Source organism: Ranitomeya imitator, chromosome 2, assembly GCF_032444005.1.
Source record: "Ranitomeya imitator isolate aRanImi1 chromosome 2, aRanImi1.pri, whole genome shotgun sequence".
Classification (NCBI taxonomy): Eukaryota; Metazoa; Chordata; class Amphibia; order Anura; family Dendrobatidae; genus Ranitomeya; species Ranitomeya imitator.
The window spans coordinates 243,219,704-243,241,736 of NC_091283.1; the positions used below are offsets into that span (position 1 = coordinate 243,219,704).

Sequence of the window (22,033 nt, forward strand, 5' to 3'; positions counted from 1 at the left end):
ATTCAGTAAGTCGGGCCTCACTTTGCTAAAATCTATTTCATCTCTGTGTTTGTATTTTCATCTTTACTCACAGTCATTATATGTGGGGGGCTGCCTTTTCCTTTGGGGAATTTCTCTGAGGCAAGTTAGGCTTATTTTTCTATCTTCAGGGCTAGCTAGTTTCTCAGGCTGTGCCCGAGGCGCCTAGGTCTGGTCAGGAGCGCTCCACGGCTACCTCTAGTGTGGTGTGATAGGATTAGGGATTGCGGTCAGCAGAGTTCCCACGTCTCAGAGCTCGTCCTATGTGATTAGTAACTATCAGGTCATTTTCTGTGCTCTTAACCACCAGGTCCATTGTGGTTCTGAATCACCAGTTCATAACACTCTCTCTCTCAAATAGTGGGCCATAGAAAGCCTATTTTTTTTTTTATTTGGTTTCAAAATTCTCCCTGAAAAAATAAAAAAAATTCAGTGGGAGATTATTATTGGCCTTTCTGCTTGTGTGCCAGTCCTGATTCCTGGGTGTGCCATCTCTGTCTCTCAAATAGTGGGCCATAGAAAGCCAATTTTTTTTTTATTGGGTTTCTAAATTCTCCCTGAAAAAAAAAAAATCAGTGAGAGATTAATATTGGCCTTTCAGCTTGTGTGCCAGTCCTGACTCCTGGGTGTGCCATCTCTCTCTCTCAAATAGTGGGCCATAGAAAGCCTATTTTTTTTTTATTATTTGGTTTCTAAATTCTCCCTGAAAAAATCAATTTTTTTTATTTGGTTTCTAAATTCTTCCTGAAAAAATAAAAAAAAAAATCAGTGGGAGATTAATATTGGCCTTTCAGCTTGTGTGCCAGTCTTGACTCCTGGGTGTGCCATCTCTCTCTCTCAAATAGTGGGCCATAGAAAGCCTATTTTTTTTTTATTTGGTTTCTAAATTCTCCCTGGAAAAATCAAAAAAAATCAGTGGGAGATTAATATTGGCCTTTCAGCTTGTGTGCCAGTCCTGACTCCTGGGTGTGCCATCTCTCTCTCTCAAATAGTGGGCCATAGAAAGCCTTTTTTTTTCTTTTTTTTTTCTAAATTCTGCCTGAAAAAATAAAAAAAAATCAGTGGGAGATTAATATTGGCCTTTCTGCTTGTGTGCCAGTCCTGATTCCTGGGTGTGCCATCTCTGTCTCTCAAATAGTGGGCCATAGAAAGCCAATTTTTTTTTATTTATTTGGTTTCTAAATTCTCCCTGAAAAAATCAATTTTTTTTATTTGGTTTCTAAATTCTCCCTGAAAAAATAAAAAAAAAAATCAGTGGGAGATTAATATTGGCCTTTCAGCTTGTGTGCCAGTCCTGACTCCTGGGTGTGCCATCTCTCTCTCTCAAATAGTGGGCCATAGAAAGCCTTTTTTTTTTATTTAAATTCTCCCTGAAAAAATCATTTTATTTGGTTTCGAAATTCTCCCTGAAAAAATCAATTTTTTTTATTTGGTTTCGAAATTCTCCCTGAAAAAATAAAAAAAAAAGTGGGAGATTAATATTGACATTTGTGCTTGAGTGACAGTCCTGCGTGTGTGGCATCTCTCTCATTTGGTGCCACCGAAAACACCGAGTGTGTAACATTGTGCCTGATTTTCCTTGCGGTCTCACCCACCTGTAAAGGGATATCTAAATCATACTGAAGTTATAGCTCACCGTGTAAGTTGTTTGACAGCAACAAATACCGTTACTTTGGTTACGTTTTTAAAACAATGAGGAAGTCTGGTGGAAGAGGTCGTGGCCGTGGGCGTTCATTGTCAGCTGGTAATGATGGTAGTGGTAGTGGAGCATCAGGTGGTCATGGGAAAAAAAATATTGCACCTAAGTCTGGAGCTGTGGAGCCAGGTTCGTCGTCTGGCTACAGAAGGCCTCGAACGCTCCCTTTTCTGGGAGTAGGAAAACCGCTTTTAAAGCCGGAGCAGCAAGAGCAAGTTTTGGCTTACCTTGCTGACTCAGCCTCTAGCTCTTTTGCCTCCTCTTTTGAAACTGGTAAATGTAAAAGCAGCGCGTCGTTAGTGGATGTTCACGGTCAGGGACAAGTCGCTTCCTTGTCCTCATCAGCAAAAACAACAACAGAGAAGGATGCAACAGGCGACACAATGGGTTACTCCATGGAGCTCTTTACACATACCGTCCCTGGCTTAGAAAGTGAAACAGTTAACAGGCCATGCCCATTACAAGTTGAATCTGACATGGAGTGCACTGATGCACAGCCACAGCCAGACTACTATGCTGGTCCTTTGACTCAGACCACAACATTGCCCTCGCAGGGTACTGATCCAGAATCAGACCCTGATGAGACTATGTTGCCCTGTCACGAACGCTATACCACCGACTTACACGGTGACACAGACGAAGTTGCACACGAGCTAGAAGAGGAGGTTATAGATAACCCAGTTGTTGACCCCGATTGGCAGCCATTGGGGGAACAGGGTGCAGGCGGCAGTAGTTCTGAAGCGGAGGAGGAGGGGCCGCAGCAGGCATCAACATCGCAACAGGTTCCATCTGCCGGGCCCGTAGATGGGACAAAACGCGTGGCAAAGCCAAAACCTGTTGGAGGACACCGTGGCCATCCGGTTAAAGCTCAGTCTGCAATGCCTGAAAAGGGATCCGAGGATCGAAAGAGTGCAGTCTGGCATTTTTTTAAACAACATCCAATTGATCAGCGCAAAGTCATCTGTCAAAAATGTTCAACTACCTTAAGCAGAGGTCAGAATCTGAAAAGTCTCAATACAAGTTGCATGCATAGACATTTAACCACCATGCATTTGCAAGTCTGGACTAACTACCAAACGTCCCTTAAGGTTGTAGCACCCTCAGCCAATGAAGCTAGTCAGCAACGCTACATCCCTGCCGTCACTGTAAGGCCACCATTTTCCGCACCACCTGCAGTATCTGTGCAGGTTTCTTTGCCAGGCCAAAGCAGTCAGGGTCAGGGAATCACCAGTTTCGTAGTAGGAGACACTGCATCTAGGGCACCGGCGGAAACAATACCGTCTCCAACCGTCTCTCAGTCTGCCATGTCCACCGGCACACCCGCTAGTTCCACGATCTCCAGCTCTCCAGTCCAGCTCACCCTACATGAGACTCTGGTTAGAAAAAGGAAGTACTTATCCTCGCATCCGCGTACACAGGGTTTGAATGCCCACATAGCTAGACTAATCTCATTAGAGATGATGCCCTACCGGTTAGTTGAAAGCGAAGCTTTCAAAACCCTGATGGACTACGCTGAACCACGCTACGAGCTACCCATTCAACACTTCTTTTCGAGAAAAGCCATCCCTGCCCTACACCAGCATGTTACAGAGCGCATCGTCCATGCACTCAGGCAATCTGTGAGTACAAAGTTGCACCTGACAACAGATGCATGGACCAGTAGGCATGGGCAGGGACGTTACGTGTCCATCACGGCACACTGGGTGAATATGGTGAATGCAGGGTCCACAGGGGACATCAATTTCGGGACAGGTCTGCCTAGCCCACGGTCTAGGAAACAGTTGGCTGTAGGTGTTCGCACCCCCCTCCTCCTCCTCCTCATCCTTCTGCAGAAGCGAGAGCTCGTCCACAGACTGCAGTCGCCCAAAAACTCCATCCGCAGCTGCCACTGTTGCACACCAGTTGTCCCATTATGGGCCAGCTACTGGCAAGCGTCAGCAGGCTGTATTGGCTATGAAGTGTTTGGGCGACAACAGACACACCGCGGAAGTTATGTCCGAGTTCTTGCAGAGAGAAACGCAGATGTGGCTGGGCACAGTAGATCTTGAGGCAGGCAAGGTAGTGAGTGATAACGGAAGGAATTTCATGGCTGCCATCTCCCTTTCCCAACTGAAACACATTCCTTGCCTGGCTCACACCTTAAACCTGGTGGTGCAGTGCTTCCTGAAAAGTTATCCGGGGTTACCCGACCTGCTCCTCAAAGTGCGCGGACTTTGCTCACATATCCGCCGTTCGCCCGTACACTCCAGCCGTATCAGCGGTCTTTGAACCTTCCCCAGCATCGCCGAATCATAGACGTTGCAACAAGGTGGAACTCAACACTGCACATGCTTCAGAGACTGTGCGAACAGAGGCATGCTGTTATGTTTTTGTGGGAGGATACACATACACGGGCAGGCAGTAGGATGGCAGACATGGAGTTGTCAGGTGTGCAGTGGTCGAAGATACAAGACATGTGTTAAGTCCTTCAGTGTTTTGAGGAATGCACACGGCTGGTTAGTGCAGACAACGCCATAATAAGCATGAGCATCCCCCTAATGCGTTAGCTGATGCAAAGTTTGATGCACATAAAGGAGCAGGCATCTGCAGCCGAGGAAGAGGAAAGCCTTGATGGCAGTCAGCCATTGTCTGGTCAGAGCAGTGTACAGGACGAGGTAGCGGGCGAACAGTAAGAGGAGGACGAGGAAGATAATGGGGATGAGTATTTTTTTAATGAGGAAGCATCTCCGGGGCCACTGGAAATTGGTGGCGTGGCAAGGCCGGGTTCTGTTTTTTTGAGGGACACAAGTGACGTAGATTTGCCTGAAACTGCCCCTCAACCAAGCACAACCGCAGATTTGACAACTGGAACTTTGGCACACATGGCGGATTATGCCTTACGTATCCTCAAAAGGGACACACGCATTACGAAAATGATGAACGATGACGATTACTGGTTGGCCTGCCTCCTTGATCCTCGCTATAAAGGCAAATTGCAAAATATTATGCCACATGAGAACTTGGAACTAATATTAGCAACCAAGCAATCAACTCTTGTTGACCGTTTGCTTCAGGCATTCCCAGCACACAGCGCCCGTGATCGTTCTCACACGAGCTGCAGGGGGCAGCAGACCAGAAGTGTTAGAGGTGCAGAAATCAGAAGTGGCGTTGGACAGTGGGGTTTTCTGACCAGGTTGTGGAGTGATTTTGCTATGACCGCAGACAGGACAGGTACTGCTGCATCAATTCAAAGTGACAGGAGACAACATTTGTCCAGTATGGTTACTAACTATTTTTCATCCCTTATCGATGTTCTACCTCAACCGTCATTCCCATTTGATTACTGGGCATCCAAATTAGACACCTGGCCAGAATTGGCAGAATATGCATTGCAGGTGCTTGCTTGCCCGGCAGCTAGTGTCCTATCAGAAAGAGTATTCAGCGCTGCAGGTTCAATATTAACCGAAAAAAGGACTCGTCTGGCTACCCAAAATGTTGATGATCTAACCTTCATTAAAATGAAACACAACTGGATTTCGAATTCTTTTGCCCTACCTTGCCCGGCTGACACCTAGCTTTCCTATGAAAAGGTATTGCCTGTGGACTACTCTGAATGACTTTACCAATCTCGTAATTTGCAGCAGCTGATTGTCCAGCATACAACATGTTTACACTTCCCTAAATGGCCAAACTCCCCACACGGGGCCGTGGTATCGCCACTTGGCGCAAGCACCCGTGAGAGTGCTGTTTGTCTGAAGAGGTGGGTGTGCCCGCTTTTGGTCGACGGCACTGCCACTGGGTCCCTCATAGTACAATAAAGGGTCTCTGGCGGTGGTGGTGCGCACCCAACGTCAGACACACTGTTGTAACATGAGGGGCCCTGGGCCTGTACCGCCGGCCACAAGAGAGTTCCCCCACCCCCAGCTCAAACAGTGCTCTACCACTTGCACAATTATCTCTCACAGTTCCACCAATGTTTAGTCTATGCGCTGACATCCTTAAATTCCTGCCACTGACAATACCATTGTGTTGACATGTATGATGGTACTTAACATAGTCAGGGGCAGTGTCCTATATTTACCCAAGTAAATACTTTGCGCCAAATTACTAGGTCTGAAACTACGCAGAGGAGCCCACCCCTGTAACTAATGATTGCACCCTTTTGTGTTTTCGTTTTGTTGTAATGCGAGACATTAACATGTATTTATTGTTTGGGACTACTAACTGGCAGACACTCATTACAATCGGCCTCCGCTGACAACACCAATGCTGTCTGTGTACCCCTGCAAGAGAATTCAAAGTGTCTACAGCCAAATTTTATTATGTTAGGCCTACTACGCCTGTCTGCGGTCCCTCCTTCCACTAGGCCTCCACTGACCAGACCACTGCTGCCCGTGTACCCCTGGAACCAATTTTAAAGTGGCTACAGCCATATTTTATTATGTTAGGCCTTCGAAGCCTGTCTGCGGTCCCTCCTTCCACTAGGCCTTCAGTGACCTGTCTACTGCTGCCCGTGTACCCCTGGAACCAATTTTACAGTGCCTACAGCCCAATTTTATTATGTTAGGCCTTCGAAGCCTGTCTGCGGTCCCTCCTTCCACTAGGCCTCCAGTAACCTGTTTACTGCTGCCCGTGTACTCCTGGAACCAATTTTAAAGTGCCTACAGCCCAATTTTATTATGTTAGGCCTTCGAAGCCTGTCTGCGGTCCCTCCTTCCACTAGTCCTCCAGTGACCTGTCTACTGCTGCCCGTGTACCCCTGGAACCAATTTTAAAGTGGCTACAGCCATATTTTATTATGTTAGGCCTTCGAAGCCTGTCTGCGGTCCCTCCTTCCACTAGTCCTCCAGTGACCTGTCTACTGCTGCCCGTGTACCCCTGGAACCAATTTTAAAGTGCCTACAGCCATATTTTATTATGTTAGGCCTTCGAAGCCTGTCTGCGGTCGCTCCTTCCACTAGGCCTCCACTGACCAGACCACTGCTGCCCGTGTACCCCTGGAACCAATTTTAAAGTGCCTACAGCCCAATTTTATTATGTTAGGCCTTCGAAGCCTGTCTGCGGTCCCTCCTTCCACTAGGCCTCCAGTGACCTGTCTACTGCTGCCCGTGTACCCCTGGAACCAATTTTAAAGTGCCTACAGCCCAATTTTATTATGTTAGGCCTTCGAAGCCTGTCTGCGGTCCCTCTTTCCACTAGTTCTCTAGTGACCTGTCTACTGCTGCCCGTGTACCCATGGAACCAATTTTAAAGTGCCTACAGCCATATTTTATTATGTTAGGCCTTCGAAGCCTGTCTGCGGTCCCTCCTTCCACTAGGCCTCCACTGACCAGACCACTGCTGCCCGTGTACCCCTGGAACCAATTTTAAAGTGCCTACAGCCCAATTTTATTATGTTAGGCCTTCGAAGCCTGTCTGCGGTCTCTCCTTCCACTAGGCCTCCAGTGACCTGCCTACTGCTGCCCGTGTACCCCTGGAACCAATTTTAAAGTGCTTACAGCCCAATTTTATTATGTTAGGCCTTCGAAGCCTGTCTGCGGTCCCTCCTTCCACTAGGCCTCCAGTGACCTGTCTACTGCTGCCCGTGTACCCCTGGAACCAATTTTAAAGTGCCTACAGCCATATTTTATTATGTTAGGCCTTCGAAGCCTGTCTGCGGTCCCTCCTTCCACTAGGCCTCCACTGACCAGACCACTGCTGCCCGTGTACCCCTGGAACCAATTTTAAAGTGCCTACAGCCCAATTTTATTATGTTAGGCCTTCGAAGCCTGTCTGCGGTCCCTCCTTCCACTAGTCCTCCAGTGACCTGTCTACTGCTGCCCGTGCACCCCTGGAACCAATTTTAAAGTGCCTACAGCCATATTTTATTATGTTAGGCCTTCGAAGCCTGTCTGCGGTCCCTCCTTCCACTAGGCCTCCACTGACCAGACCACTGCTGCCCGTGTACCCCTGGAACCAATTTTAAAGTGCCTACAGTCCAATTTTATTATGTTAGGCCTTCTAAGCCTGTCTGCGGTCCCTCCTTCCACTAGTCCTCCAGTGACCTGTCTACTGCTGCCCGTGTACCCCTGGAACCAATTTTAAAGTGCCTACAGCCATATTTTATTATGTTAGGCCTTCGAAGCCTGTCTGCGGTCCCTCCTTCCACTAGGCCTCCACTGACCAGACCACTGCTGCCCGTGTACCCCTGGAACCAATTTTAAAGTGCCTACAGCCCAATTTTATTATGTTAGGCCTTCGAAGCCTGTCTGCGGTGCCTCCTTCCAATAGTTCTCCACTGACCAGACCAATGCTGGCCGTGTACCCCTGGAACCCAGCTGAAAGTGCATGGAGCCTACTTTTTTTTCTTTGTTTTATATTTATGCAGCCCAGATGAACTACGCTGTACCTTGTTTCAAGCTACCCAGTCGACACTTCTTTTGCAAGAAAAGCCATCCCAGCCCTCCACCGGCATGAAAAAGTCTGCATTGTCATAGCACTCAGGCAATCAAACAGTAGAAAGGTGCACCTGACAAGAGACGCATGGACCAGTAGGCAAGTCCACAAAAATTTACGTGTCCATTATGGCGCACTGGGTTAATGTGTTGGATGCATGGTCCACAGGGGACAGCCTACAAAGTCTGTCTGCAGTCCCTAATTCAAATTGTCCTACACTGACCACACCACTGCTGCCCGTGTACCCCTGGAACCAATTTTAAAGTGCCTAAAGCCTAATTTTGTTATGTTAGGCCTACTACGCCTGTCTGCGGTCCCTCCTTCCAATACTCCTCCACTGACCACACCACTGCTGCCCGTGGACGCCTGCAACCTATTTTTAATTGCATAGAGCATCCTTTTTTTAATAGTAGGCGTACAAAGTCTGTCTGCGGTCCATAATTGAAATTGTCCTCCACTGACCAGACCAATGCTGCCTGTGTACCCCTGTAACCTTTTTTAAACTGCATTGAGCCACATTTTTGGTTTAAGGCCTACTACCTGTGTCTGTCTGCGCCACTCAATACAGCTGTCCTCCTTTGAAAAAAGCTGAGCATCAATAGTCTGGTTTTCAGCCTCTAGGAATTTGAAAACTGCATTGGGGCTACTACTTCGGTAGGGCCTACTAACGGTGTCTGCCGCTCCAAGGTGTTCCCCAGGTTTCCTCGCCATTGCTTTAATCTTCTGACTCTCGTTTAGTAGTTGTTGAAAACTACACTGCATTAGGCCTACAAATTGGGTATGGGGTGTAGAGACGGTGTGTCCCACTCCAAGGTATTCCCCAGGTTGCCTCTCCATTCTCCAATCTTAACCCCTTAGCGACCGCCGATACGCCTTTTAACGGCGGCCGCTAAGGGTACGTAAACCACAGCGCCGTTAATTAACGGCGCTGTGGAAAAAGTGAATAGCGCCCCCCAGAGTCGGATTTTCTCCGGGGTCTCGGCTGCCGGGGGTAGCCGAGACCCCAGAGAACATGATTCGGGGGGTTTTTAACCGACCCCGCATTTGCGATCGCCGTTAATTAACCGTTTACCGGCGATCGCAAAAAAAACAAAACGCGATCTCTTTTTAATTTCTCTGTCCTCCGATGTAATTGCACATCGGAGGACAGAGAAAAGGGGTCCCAGGTAGCCCCCCAATACTCACCTATCTCCCCCGATGCTCCTTGTGTCTCCCGGTGGGCGCCGCCATCTTCAAAATGGCGGGCGCATGCGCAGTGCGCCCGCCGGCCGGCACCGGGACAATCTTTGGGGTCTCGGCTGCCGGGGGTTTTACCGACCCCTATTTTGCGATCGCCGGTAATTAACTGTTTACCGGCGACCGCAAAAAAAAAAAAAAAAGTAAAGTGTAATTCTCTGTCCTCTGATGTGATCGCACATCAGAGGACAGAGAAATAGGGGGATTCAGGGACCCTAGCATACTCACCTGTGTCCCTGGGTCCTCCTGCTGCTCCTCCTGGCTGCCGGGGAAAAGAAAATGGTGGGCGCATGCGCAGTGCGCCCGCCATCTGTCTCCATCTGCTGGCCGGCAGGAGAACAGCAGGGTTAGGGGTAGGGTTAGGGCTAGGGTTAGGGCTAGGGTTAGGAGTAGGGTTAGGGGTAGGGTTAGGGGTAGGGTTAGGGTTAGGGGTAGGGCTAGGGTTAGGGGTAGGGTTAGGGTTAGGGCTAAGGTTAGGGCTAGGGCTAAATTTAGGGTTAGGGTTGGGGCTAAATTTAGGGTTAGGCTTCTTTCACACTTACGTCGGTACGGGGCCGTCGCAATGCGTCGGCCCGACATACCGACGCACGTTGTGAAAATTGTGCACAACGTGGGCAGCGGATGTAGTTTTTCAACGCAGCCGCTGCCCAATCTATGTCCTGGGGAGGAGGGGGCGGAGTTACGGCAACGCATGCGCGGTCAGAAATGGCGGATGCGACGTACAAAAAAACGTTTCATTGGACTTTTTTTGTGCGGCAATACAAGTCTATGGGCAAAAAACGCATCCTGCGGGCACATTTGCAGGATCCGTTTCTTGTCCAAAACTACGGATTGCGACGGATGCCAAAAGACACAAGTGTGAAAGTAGCCTTAGGGCTAGGGTTAGGGTTGGGGCTAAAGTTAGGTCTAGGGTTGGGGCTAAAGTTATGGTTAGAGTTGGGATTAGGGTTAGGGTTTGGATTAGGGTTGGTATTAGGGTTAGGGTTGGTATTAGGGTTACGCTTGGGATTAGGGTTAGGTTTGGGATTAGGGTTAAGGTTAGGGTTGTGATTGGGGGTGTATTGGGATTAGGGTTAGGTTTGAGGTTAGGGTTGAGATTAGGATTAGGGGTGTGTTGGATTTAGGGTTTTGATTAGGGTTATAGTTAGGGTTGACATTAGGGTTGTTTTGGGGTAAGGGTTGTGATTATCGTTAGGGTTAGTGATTAGGATTATGGATCAGGTTGGGATTAGGGTTAGGGGTGTGTTGGGGTTAGGGTTGGAGCTAGAATTGGGGGGTTTCCACTGTTTAGTTACATCAGGGGGTCTCCAAACACGACAGCCAATTTTGCGCTCAAAAAGTCAAATGGTGCTCCCTCCCTTCTGAGCTCTGCCGTGCGCCCAAACAGTGGGTTACCCCCACATATGGGGCATCAGCGTACTCGGGATAAATTGGAGAACAACTTCTGGGGTCCTATTTCTCTTGTTACCCTTGTGAAAATAAAAACTTGGGGGCTACAAAATCTTTTTTGTGGAAAAATATATATATATTTTTTTTATGACTCTGCATTATAAAGTCTGCATTCCAAAACGGCGCTCCTTCCCTTCCGAGCTCTGCCGTGCGCCTAAACAGTGGTTTACCCCCACATATGGGGTACCAGCACACTCAGGACAAATTGGACAACAACTTTTGGGGTCCAATTTTTCTTGTTACCCTTGTGAAAATAAAAACTTGGGGGCTAAAAATTCTTTTTTGTGGAAAAAAAAAATATTTTTTATTTTCACAACTCTGCATTATAAACTTCTGTGAAGCACTTGGGCATTCAAAGTTCTCACCACACATCTAGATAAGTTCCATGGGGGGTCTAGTTTCCAAAATGGGGTCACTTGTGGGGGATTTCTACTGTTTAGGCACATCAGGGGCTCTCCAAACGCGACATGGCGTCCGATCTTAATTCCAGCCAATTCTACATTGAAAAAGTAAAACGGCACTCTTTCTCTTCCAAGCTCTGCGGTGCGCCCAAACAGTGGTTTACCCCCACATATTGGGTATCGACGTATTCAGGAGAAATCGCACAACAACGTTTGTGGTCTAATTTCTCCTGTTACCCTTGTGAAAATAAAAATTTGTGGGCAAAAAGATCATATTTGTAGAAAAAATGCGATTTTTTTTTTTCACGGCTCTACGTTATAAACTTCTGTGAAGCACATGGGGGTTCAAAGTGCTCACCACACATCTAGATAAGTTCCTTAAGGGGTCTAGTTTCCAAAATGGTGTCACTTGTGGGGGGTTTCCACTGTTTAGGCACATCAGGGGCTCTCTAAACGTGACATGGCGTCCCATCTCAATTCCAGCCAATTCTGCATTGAAAAAGTGAAACGGCGCTCCTTCACTTCTAAGTTCTGCGGTGCGTCCAAAAAGTGGTTTACCCCCACATATGGGGTATTGGCGTATTTAGGAGAAATTGCATAACAAAATTTATGGTTACATTTCTGTTTTTACACATGTGAAAAAAAAAAAATGGTTCTGAATTAAGATGTTTGCAAAAAAAAGTTAAATGTTCATTTTTTCCTTCCACATTGTTTCAGTTCCTGTGAAGCACGTAAAGAATTAATAAACTTCTTGAATGTGTTTTTGAGAACCTTGAGGGGTGTAGTTTTTAGAATGGTGTCACACTTGGGTATTTTCTATCATATAGACCCCTCAAAATGACTTCAAATGTGATGCGGTCCTTAAAAAAAAAATGGTGTTGTAAAAATGAGAAATTGCTGGTCAACTTTTAACCTTTATAACTCCCTAACAAAAAAAAATTTTGTTTCCAAAATTGTGCTGATGTAAAGTAGACATGTGGGAAATGTTATTTATTAACTATTTTTCGTGACATATCTCTCTGATTTAAGGGCATAAAAATACAAAGTTTGAAAATTGCAAAATTTAAAAAATTTTCGCCATATTTCCGTTTTTTTCATAAATAATTGCAAGTAATATCGAAGAAATGTTACCACTAACATGAAGTACAATATGTCACGAAAAAACAATCTCAGAATCAGTGGGATCCGTTGAAGCATTCCAGAGTTATAACCTCATAAAGTGACAGTGGTCAGAATTGCAAAAATTGGCTCGGTCATTAAGTACCAAATTGGCTCTGTCACTAAGGGGTTAAAGCTCTTCTTAAGTAGTTGTTGAAAACTACACTGCATTAGGCCTACAAATTGGGTATGGGGTGTAGAGACGGTGTGTTCCACTCCAAGGTGTTCTTCAGGTTTCCTCTCCATTGCTTCAATCTTAAAGCTCTTGTTTAGTAGTTGTTGAAAACAACACTGCATTCGGCCTACAAGTTGGCTCTGGGGTGTAGAGACGGTGTCTTCCGCTCCAAGGTGTTCCCCAGGTTGCCTCTCCATTGCTTCAATCTTAAAGCTCTTCTTAAGTAGTTGTTGAAAACAACACTGCATTCGGCCTACAAGTTGGGTCTGGGGTGTAGAGACGGTGTCTTCCGCTCCAAGGTGTTCCCCAGGTTGCCTCTCCATTGCTTCAATCTTAAAGCTTTTCTTTACTAGTTGTTGAAAACTACACTGCATTAGGCCTACAAATTGGGTATGGGGTGTAGAGACGGTGTCTTCCACTCCAAGGTGTTCCCCAGGTTTCCTCTCCATTGCTTCGATCTTCTGGCTCTCGTTTAGTAGTTGTTGAAAACAACACTGCATCAGGCCTACTAGTTGGGTTAGGGCCTTCTATCTGTGTCTGCCGCTCCTTGCTGTTCTCCTACAGTGAACAAAGCTGTGCCGCCGGTTTACTACTGTTGCCAATTTTGAACTGCATTTAGAATACTTACTGATTTGGGCCTACTCTCTGTGTCAGCCTCTCATTCCAGTTGTCCTCCACTGAACAAAGCAATGCCCCCTGGTTAGTCCTGTTACCAATTTTGAACTGCATTTAGCCCACTTTATTCTTTGGGCCCATATCTGTTTCCCCCTCATCCTGCCCATTGCCCAGCCAGGGATAGATAAGTCTGCTGGTACATTGACCCATAACGCAACATTCCCCGTGCACGCTACACTGCAAGATTGTGACCCTGCTGAAAGTCTGGTCCCCCTTCCCGCATACCATACCACCTTACACGGGGACAAAGAGGAAGGTGCAGATGAAGGTGCAGGTTCCTTCATCAGGTGGGGGGAGGAATACTCGTTGGCGACGTCACTGGCACAGGGCCTCTCATAGTACGCAAAAGTGTTGCTGCCGGTGGGAGGCGCCCCCGCCGTGCAAACACACCGCTGTACTTTGAGGGGCCCAGTGCCAATGCCAACGAGTGGGCCCCCCCTGCTTGCTCAGGATCACAGCACTTGCAAAGTTGAAATACTTACCTCTCCCTGCTCCACTGCCGTGACGTGGTCCAGATGTCCTTGGCCCACTAATTGCTTGAACCAGCCCTACCCCCACAACTTTAGCCAAATGACCCCCAATTTCAAATGCCTTACAATTATTATAAGCTAAATTACGATTGACAAGCTTCAGTAGCAAGAATGGATGTTTTTGCCAATACAATGGGCTCTGTACATGTTTTCCTGGCCTCTACTCACTGCCGACTTTGCTCCCCCATTGACTTGCATTGGGTTTCGTGTTTCGGTCGATCCCCGACTTTTCGCGATAATCGGCCGATTCCACTCGACTCGACTTTTGAGATAGTCGGGTTTCACGAAACCCGGCTCGACTCTAAAAAGGTCAAGGTCGCTCAACTCTAGACTGCAACCTTGTGTCCTTGTTATTGCCTGCACCTCACACCTGTGGGAAGGTATACCATCTGGCTGCCATTCCATCACCCCAGCGGACCCCACAGCAGCGTCGGTCACCCTGACCGAACACCACAGGTGGCGTCACGAACCCCTGAGAGACTGTACTACCACCTTCATTGGACGCCCCTTAGCAGGGTCACGACCGGGTCCAGCCACCGTGACAACCGCAGAACCGAACAGAAAGGACCGGTACCGAGTGACTTGTGGCCCTGTGTCTGGGGGCGCTCCAGAACAGCGGGGGGGGTGGGGGGCGCACAGGGGGTGGGAGGGCGTTGGGCACATAGATCTTTATTTAAGACACGATTATTCATATCTTCTCTACAGCAAACGCTGCTGCAGGGAATATATGAATCGCGGCTTCAGCACCAGTGGGGGGGACAGCACTTAATGTAGCGCTGTCTCCTGCACGGCACACGGACTGCACATGGACAACGTGCGTGTGCAGTACGTGTTTTGCACGGACCCATTGACTTTAATGGGTCCGTGTAATACGTGCGCTCCCACGAACTCTGACATGTCTCCGTGTTTGGCACACGGAGACACGGTCCGCAAAAAATCAATGACATCTGCACAGATGCATTGATTTTTATGTGTCTACGTGTGTCAGTGGCTCCGGTACGTGAGGAAACTGTCACCTCACGTACCGGAGCCACTGACGTGTGAAACAGGCCTTAAATAGATATTCGTCCTGGGTTTTTTTCAAAATTGTTTCATAGGCACTCATAATACATTTTTTCGGATATTTTTTATCAACTAAAATTTTGGACTGTTCAATGTAATCATCTGCATTTGTATAATTTTATCTAATTCTATGAAATTGACTGAAGGGAATATTTGTTTTCCACTTTTTATAATTCGTACTGTTGTAATGTAGGAAGCCATTACTGTCAGTTTTTTTTTTTAAAGTTTTGCTAACAATTCCCTTATTATGAGACAATTCCAAATCTAGGAAGTCTATTTTTTCATTACTTATCTTAGCGGTGAACGTTATTCCCCACTGATTCGCATTCATCTCACTGATGAACTGCTCTGCTTTCTCCTGACTTCCCCTCCAAATGGTGATCAGATCGTCTATAAAGCGACAGTATAGGATTATATGGTTAACATAATTACATTGGGTAATTGGTGATGAGGACTCGAATAGCCCCATAAATAAATTAGCGAAACTTGGGGCTACCGTCAACCCCATCGCAGTGCCGAGCCTCTGTATGTATAGATGTTCCAGGAATTTAAAGACGTTATGTTCAAGAATGAATTTTAAACCTTTCAATAGGAATTCTCTTTGGGAGTCTCGCATTTCCTTAACACCGTTTAGGTAATGCTCCACTGCTTTTATTCCCAGGTCATGCTGAATATTGGAATACAAAGCATTGACATCCATGGTAATGAAAAGAAAATCTTCCTCCCATGCAATATTTCTAATTTCATATAGAAGCTGGTTAGAGTCCATAAGATATGAGGGCAAGGTTGGTACTAATTCTTGTAAAAACAAGTCGATGTACTGGGACAGCTGGCTGGTAAGGGAACCAATGCCTGCTATTATAGGCCGACCAGGTGGATTTTTCAGGCATTTGTGTACCGTATGAAGGTGATAAGAATCACAACACTGAGATATTCTATTTGTCAGAAATTTCTTTCCTTTTTATTTATAATATTTTTTCCAAATGCTTCATTAATTCAATCCTGATATTCATCAATAGTTTTTTTTTATTTTTCAGTGGCAAGTGTATTATTTGCTTCTTTCAAATATATTTCCTATCCTTTAGTACTATACCCCCCTTTATCAGCCTCTTATTACTATTTCGGCATTATCCTTAAGATTTTTTATGGCACTTCTTTCTTCCCTAGAAATATTATTTTTATAGCCTCTTATTTTTTTATTTTTTAAATGTTCGTTTTTGTGAAAAATAAGATTCTTTAGTAAAATTATTTTTTTTCCTCACTCATGTGTCCGAATTCTTCATTTACCATTGAAAAAAATGTTTCCAAGTTGCTACCCCGATGATGAATCGGGTGGAAATTAGATTGCGGACATACTTCCTTGTGCAGAAAATTATTTTTTATATCTGTAGTTTCTGCCTTTTTCTGTTCTAAATCTTGCCCTTCTCTATTCTCCATAATGGAAACATGACGTGCTATTGTTAATTTACGTACATATTTATTGAGATCTATAAAAAAGGTCGAAGGCTTTTGCTTTATGTGTTGGGCAAGAACCCAGACCTTTAGAAAGTGCGGCTAATTCAGCTGCTGTTGGACGGTATTTCTGGTGTTATTAGCGTCCTCTATAATTTCTTGTTTTTTTCTATATTCGGCAGTTTTTTGTTTCTCCTCTGGACCCTCTGGGCCTCCTTTGCATTTTAATGATTTTAGGGAGGTTTTCTTAAGGCATTAGACTGGGTTATCCCAGGTGTGGATGAAATTATTTTATTCATCCAATTTTTATTATTATAGTATTTTGGTATAGTACATGCTTCTTTGTAAGTAAATGTATTAATAGAAGTGGTTCTAATATCCTCCCCCAAAATGGATTTAGTTTTCGTATTATAATATGTCCGTAGGCCTTTGACTAGATCATCTTGTGTTTTAACTTATTTTTTAACAGGATGATTTTTATCTTTACTAGCCATCTTCTTGGAGTCAATTTTTTTTTAGAAAATTCTTTTTCACTTTTTCTTTGCTTTACATAAAAAATCCCTTCTTACTTTTTTGTTTTAGTTTCTATTAAACCATTCTCAAAAATTTCTAAATTCCTGTTAGTATCCACTTTACCAGAAATCTCCTCAACATTTGTGGTGCATCTTATAATCCGGAGCATCTTATAATCCAAAAAATACGGTAGATAATGACATGTGGGCGACAGACGTCAGCAAAGACCAGCAATAATTATGAGATAAGGCAATGAGGAAATGTGTGGTAAAGCCCCTTAGTTTTCCTATAAATTATTGTACATTTCAACCAATAAACCAGAATTCATTTGAGACACGACTCATTGTCCATGTCCTGTGATTTCTCCGGCCGTAAACCTACAATATATAATTTGGCAGCAGACAACTAAGGCAAGAACACACGCGTTTTATGTGCCCTAACAAGCTGTAACCCTGCCATCTCCACCATTCTCATTACACAAGTTCTGTGATGTATTAACCTCCAGCTTTTTGCGTTCTCATTTTTCGCTCCCTTCATTCCCAGAGCCATAACTTTTTTTATTTTTCTGTCAGCATGGCCATGTGAGGGTTAATTTTTGCGGTACTTTTGAACGACATCATTGGTTTTACCCAGTTGTGTACTAGAAAAAACGGGAAAAAAATTCCAAGTGCGGTGAAATTGAAACAAAAAGTGCAATCCCACACTTGTTTTTTTGTTTGGCTTTTTTGCTAGGTTCACTAAATGCTAAAACTGACCTGCCATTATGATTCTCCAGGTCATTATGAGTTCACAGACACCAAACATGTCTGGGTTATTTTTTACCTAAGTGGTAAAAAAAAATCCAAACTTTGCTAAAAAAAAAAAGAAATTGCGTGATTTTCCGATACCCATAGCGCCTCCATTTTTCGTGATCAGGGGTTGGGTGAGGGCTTATTTTTTGCGTGCTGAGCTGACGTTTTTAATTATGCCATTTTAGTGCAGATACGTTCTTTTGATTGCTCGTTATTGCATTTTAATTAAATGTTGCGGCGACCAAAAAAAATGTAATTCTGTCGTTTAGAATTTTTTTATCGCTACGCCGTTTAGCGATCAGGTTAATGCTTTTTTTATTGATAGATCGGCCGATTCTGAATGCGGCGATACCAAATATGTGTATGTTTGATTTTTTTTTTATTGTTTTATTTTCAATGAGGCGAAAGGGGGTGATTTAAACTTTTATATATATACTTTTTTTCATATTTTTTAAACCATTTTTTTTACTTTTGCCATACTTCAATAGCCTTCGTGGGAGGCTAAAAGCTGGCACAACTGAATCGCCTCTGCTACATAGGAGCGATGCTCAGATCGCTTCTATGTAGCCGATTTCCTGCATTGCTATGAGCGCCGACCACAGGGTGGCGCTCACAGCAATCTGGCATCAACAACCATAGAGGTCTTCAATAGACCTCTGGTTGTCATGCTGACGCATCGCTGACCCCCGATCATGTGACAGGGTCAGCGATGCGCTCATTTCCGGTCCGATGGTTGAAAGCACTAGTTAAATGCCGCTGTCAGCGTTTAACATCTGCATTTAACTAGTTATTAGCGGCGGATGGATCGCAATTCTACCCGCCGGTATTACAGGCACATGTCAGTTGTACAAAACAGCTGACATGTCCCAGGTTTTATGCGGGCTCACCGACGATCCCCATCAAAGTGGAGGATCTGACCTTGGACGTGTTATCCCATCCGAGGTCAGAAAGGAGTTAAGAGAAGCATAGAGTCTAGATCACATCAAGTTTTTACAGTATTCTCGTCTACTCCTCCTTGGTCAGATCTCTTCTGGAATACTGTGTCCAGTTCTGGGCACCACATTTAAAAAAAAAAAACATTGAAAAGCGGGAGCAAGTTCAGAGAAGAGCTACCAGGATGGTGAGCGGACTGCAAAGTATGTCCTACGTGGAATGGTTAAAGGACTTGGGGATCCTAGTTAATGATAAACTTACCTGGAGCAGCCAGTGCCAGGCAGCAGCTGCCAAGGCAAACAGGATCATGGGGTGCATTAAAAGAGGTCTGGATACACATGATGAGAGCATTATACTGCCTCTGTACAAACCCCTAGTTAGACCGCACATGGAGAACTGTGTCCAGTTTTGGGCACCGGTGCTCAGGAAGGATATAATGGAACTAGAGAAAGTACAAAGGAGGGCAACAAAATTAATAAAGGGGATGGAAGAACTACAATACCCAGATAGATTAGCGAAATTAGGATTATTTAGTCTAGAAAAAAGACGACTGAGGGGCGATCTAATAACCATGTATAAGTATATAAGGGGACAATACAAATATCTCGCTGAGGATCTGTTTATACCAAGGAAGGTGACGGGCACAAGGGGGCATTCTTTGCGTCTGGAGGAGAGAAGGTTTTTCCACGAACATAGAAGAGGATTCTTTACTGTTAGGGCAGTGAGAATCTGGAATTGCTTGCCTGAGGAGGTGGTGATGGCGAACGCAGTCGAGGGGTTCAAGAGAGGCCTGGATGTCTTCCTGGAGCAGAACAATATTGTATCATACAATTATTAGGTTCTGTAGAAGGACGTAGATCTGGGGATTTATTCTAAAGGAATATAGGCTGAACTGGATGGACAAATGGCTTTTTTTGGCCTTACTAACTACAGATAGGTCCATATATATTTGGACAGAGACAACATTTTTCTAATTTTGGTTAAAGACATTACCACAATGAATTTTAAACAAAACAATTCAGATGCAGTTGAAGTTCAGACTTTAAGCTTTCATTTGAGGGTATCCACATTAAAATTGGATGAAGGGTTTAGGAGTTTCAGCTCCTTAACATGTGCCACCCTGTTTTTAAAGGGACCAAAAGTAATTGGACAATTGACTCCAAGGCTATTTCATGGACAGGTGTGGGCAATCCATTCGTTAGGTCATTCTCAGTTGAGCAGATAAAAGTCCTGGAGTTGATTTGAGGTGTGGTGCTTGCATTTGGAAGGTTTTGCTGTGAAGTTAACATGTAGTCAAAGGAGCTCTCCATGCAGGTGAAACAAGCCATCCTTAAGCTGCGAAAACAGAAAAAACCCATCCGAGAAATTGCTACAATATTAGGAGTGGCAAAATCTACAGTTTGGTACATCCTGAGAAAGAAAGAAAGCACTGGTGAACTCATCAATGCAAAAAGACCTGGGCGCCCACGGAAAACAACAGTGGTGGATGATCGCAGAATAATCTCCATGGTGAAGAGAAACCCCTTCACAACAGCCAACCAAGTGAACCACACTCTCCAGGAGGTAGGCGTATCAATATCCAAATCTATCATAAAGAGTAAACTGCATGAAAGTAAATACAGAGGGTTCACTGCACAGTGCAAGCCACTCATAAGCATCAAGAATAAAAAGGCTAGACTGGACTTTGCTATAAAACATCTAAAAAAGCCAGTACAGTTCTGGAAGAACATTCTTTGGACAGATGAAACCAAGATCAACCTCTACCAGAATGATGGAAAAGAGAAAAGTATGGCAAAGGCGTGGTACAGCTCATGATCCAAAGCATACCACATCATCTGTAAAACATGGCAGAAGCAGTGTGATGGCTTGGGCATGCATGGCTGCCAGTGGCACTGGGTCACTAGTGATTATTGATGATGTGACACAGGACAGAAGCAGCCGAATGAATTCTGAGGTATTCAGAGACATACTGTGTGTTCAGATCCAGCCAAATGCAGCAAAACTGATTGGTCGTTGTTTCATACTACAGATGGACAATGACCCAAAACATAAAGCCAAAGCAACCCAGGAGTTTATTAAAGCAAAGAAGTGGAATATTCTTGAATGGCCAAGTCAGTCATCTGATCTCAACCCAATTGAGCATGCATTACACTTGTTAAAGACTAAACTTCAGACAGAAAGGACCAAAACAAACAGCAACTGAAAACCACCGCAATGAAGGCCTGGCAGAGCATCAAAAAGGAGGAAACACAGTGTCTGGTGATGTCCATGAGTTCAAGACTTCAGGCAGTCATTGCCAACAAACGGTTTTCAAACAAGTACTAAAAATGAACATTTTATTTAAAATTATTGAATCTGTCCAATTACTTTTGGTCCCTTTAAAAACAGAGTAACACATGTTAAGGAGCTGAAACTCCTAAACCCTTCATACAATTTTAATGTGGATACCCTCAAATGAAAGCTGAAAGTCTGAACTTCAACTACATCTGAATTATTTTGTTTAAAATTCATTGTGGTAATGTCTATAACCAAAATTAGAAAAATGTTGTCTCTGTCCAAATATATATGGACCTAACTGTATGTTTTATTTTGTAAACAGGAAGGCTAAGGTTGGTTTCACATTTGCGGTAGTGTTCGCAGTGTATCGTCCGCAAACGCATGCAAAAACGCCTGCAAACGCATGATAACGCTGCGTTTTTTTATCTGCATAAGCTTACGCATGAAGGCAAAAATACGCAGCGTTTGCATGCGTTTTTGCGCATGCGTTTGATATTTCCAGGAGGGCGTGTCTCAATGGGCATGTTTAAATCAGTTCCTGGACATGCAGAGTCCGAAGTACGCAAGAGCATTGAACGCATGTGTACGCAAAGACATGCATGCGTTCCCATAGACAGTAATGCGTTTTTTTAACGCAGTCATCCGCATACGCCTGCCTCCGCATATTTGATGGAAATTTGACGCCTCAAAAATTCCAACATGGTGTGTTAGCCACGTCCCGCCACACATCACAAAAAAATGCATGCGTTTGCGTCTACAATGTTAAAGATAGGAAATCAAGACGCAAGCGAAATCTATGCGTCAGAAACGCTGCGGACACAACCGCAAATATGAAACAAGCCTAAGAGGAGACTTAATAACTGTCTACAAATATTTGAAGGGATGTCACCGTGTAGAGTGATCATCCTTTTTGGAATTTACATATGGAAACCGGAGGTGTAATGGAATATAACTGAAACCATGATTCTAAGTATAAAACATATAATACTTTTGGATAAAACAAGACTGAGCACAAGACCTTCACCGGCGTCTACACATCATAGGGGAGATCTCCTAGCACATTCTCTCCATCTACCTGATGATCCTGAGGAACATTGGGATCTTCTTGGTTACAGTCCTGTGGAAGAAGAGGACGGGGACATCTCTCTGGTGTTGTCCTCTTACTGGATAGATCTGGAGGAAACACATACAGGGAGTGAATTCATTCTTTACATACAGATAATTATAGGCCGTGTGTATTTAGTCCTCTCTAT

The 22,033-nt window shown here is 44.8% G+C and overlaps 1 protein-coding gene across 1 annotated transcript in view; it reads right to left on the bottom strand.

Moving 5' to 3' along the window:
* LOC138666344 (zinc finger protein 84-like) overlaps window positions 1-22,033 on the bottom strand; it is a 108,101-nt gene that overhangs the window by 85,686 nt on the left and 382 nt on the right. The window contains exon 3 of the mRNA XM_069754572.1: window positions 21,856-21,953. Within this exon, the coding sequence (XP_069610673.1) occupies window positions 21,856-21,953 (98 nt within the window). The remainder of the gene's footprint in view (window positions 1-21,855; window positions 21,954-22,033) is intronic.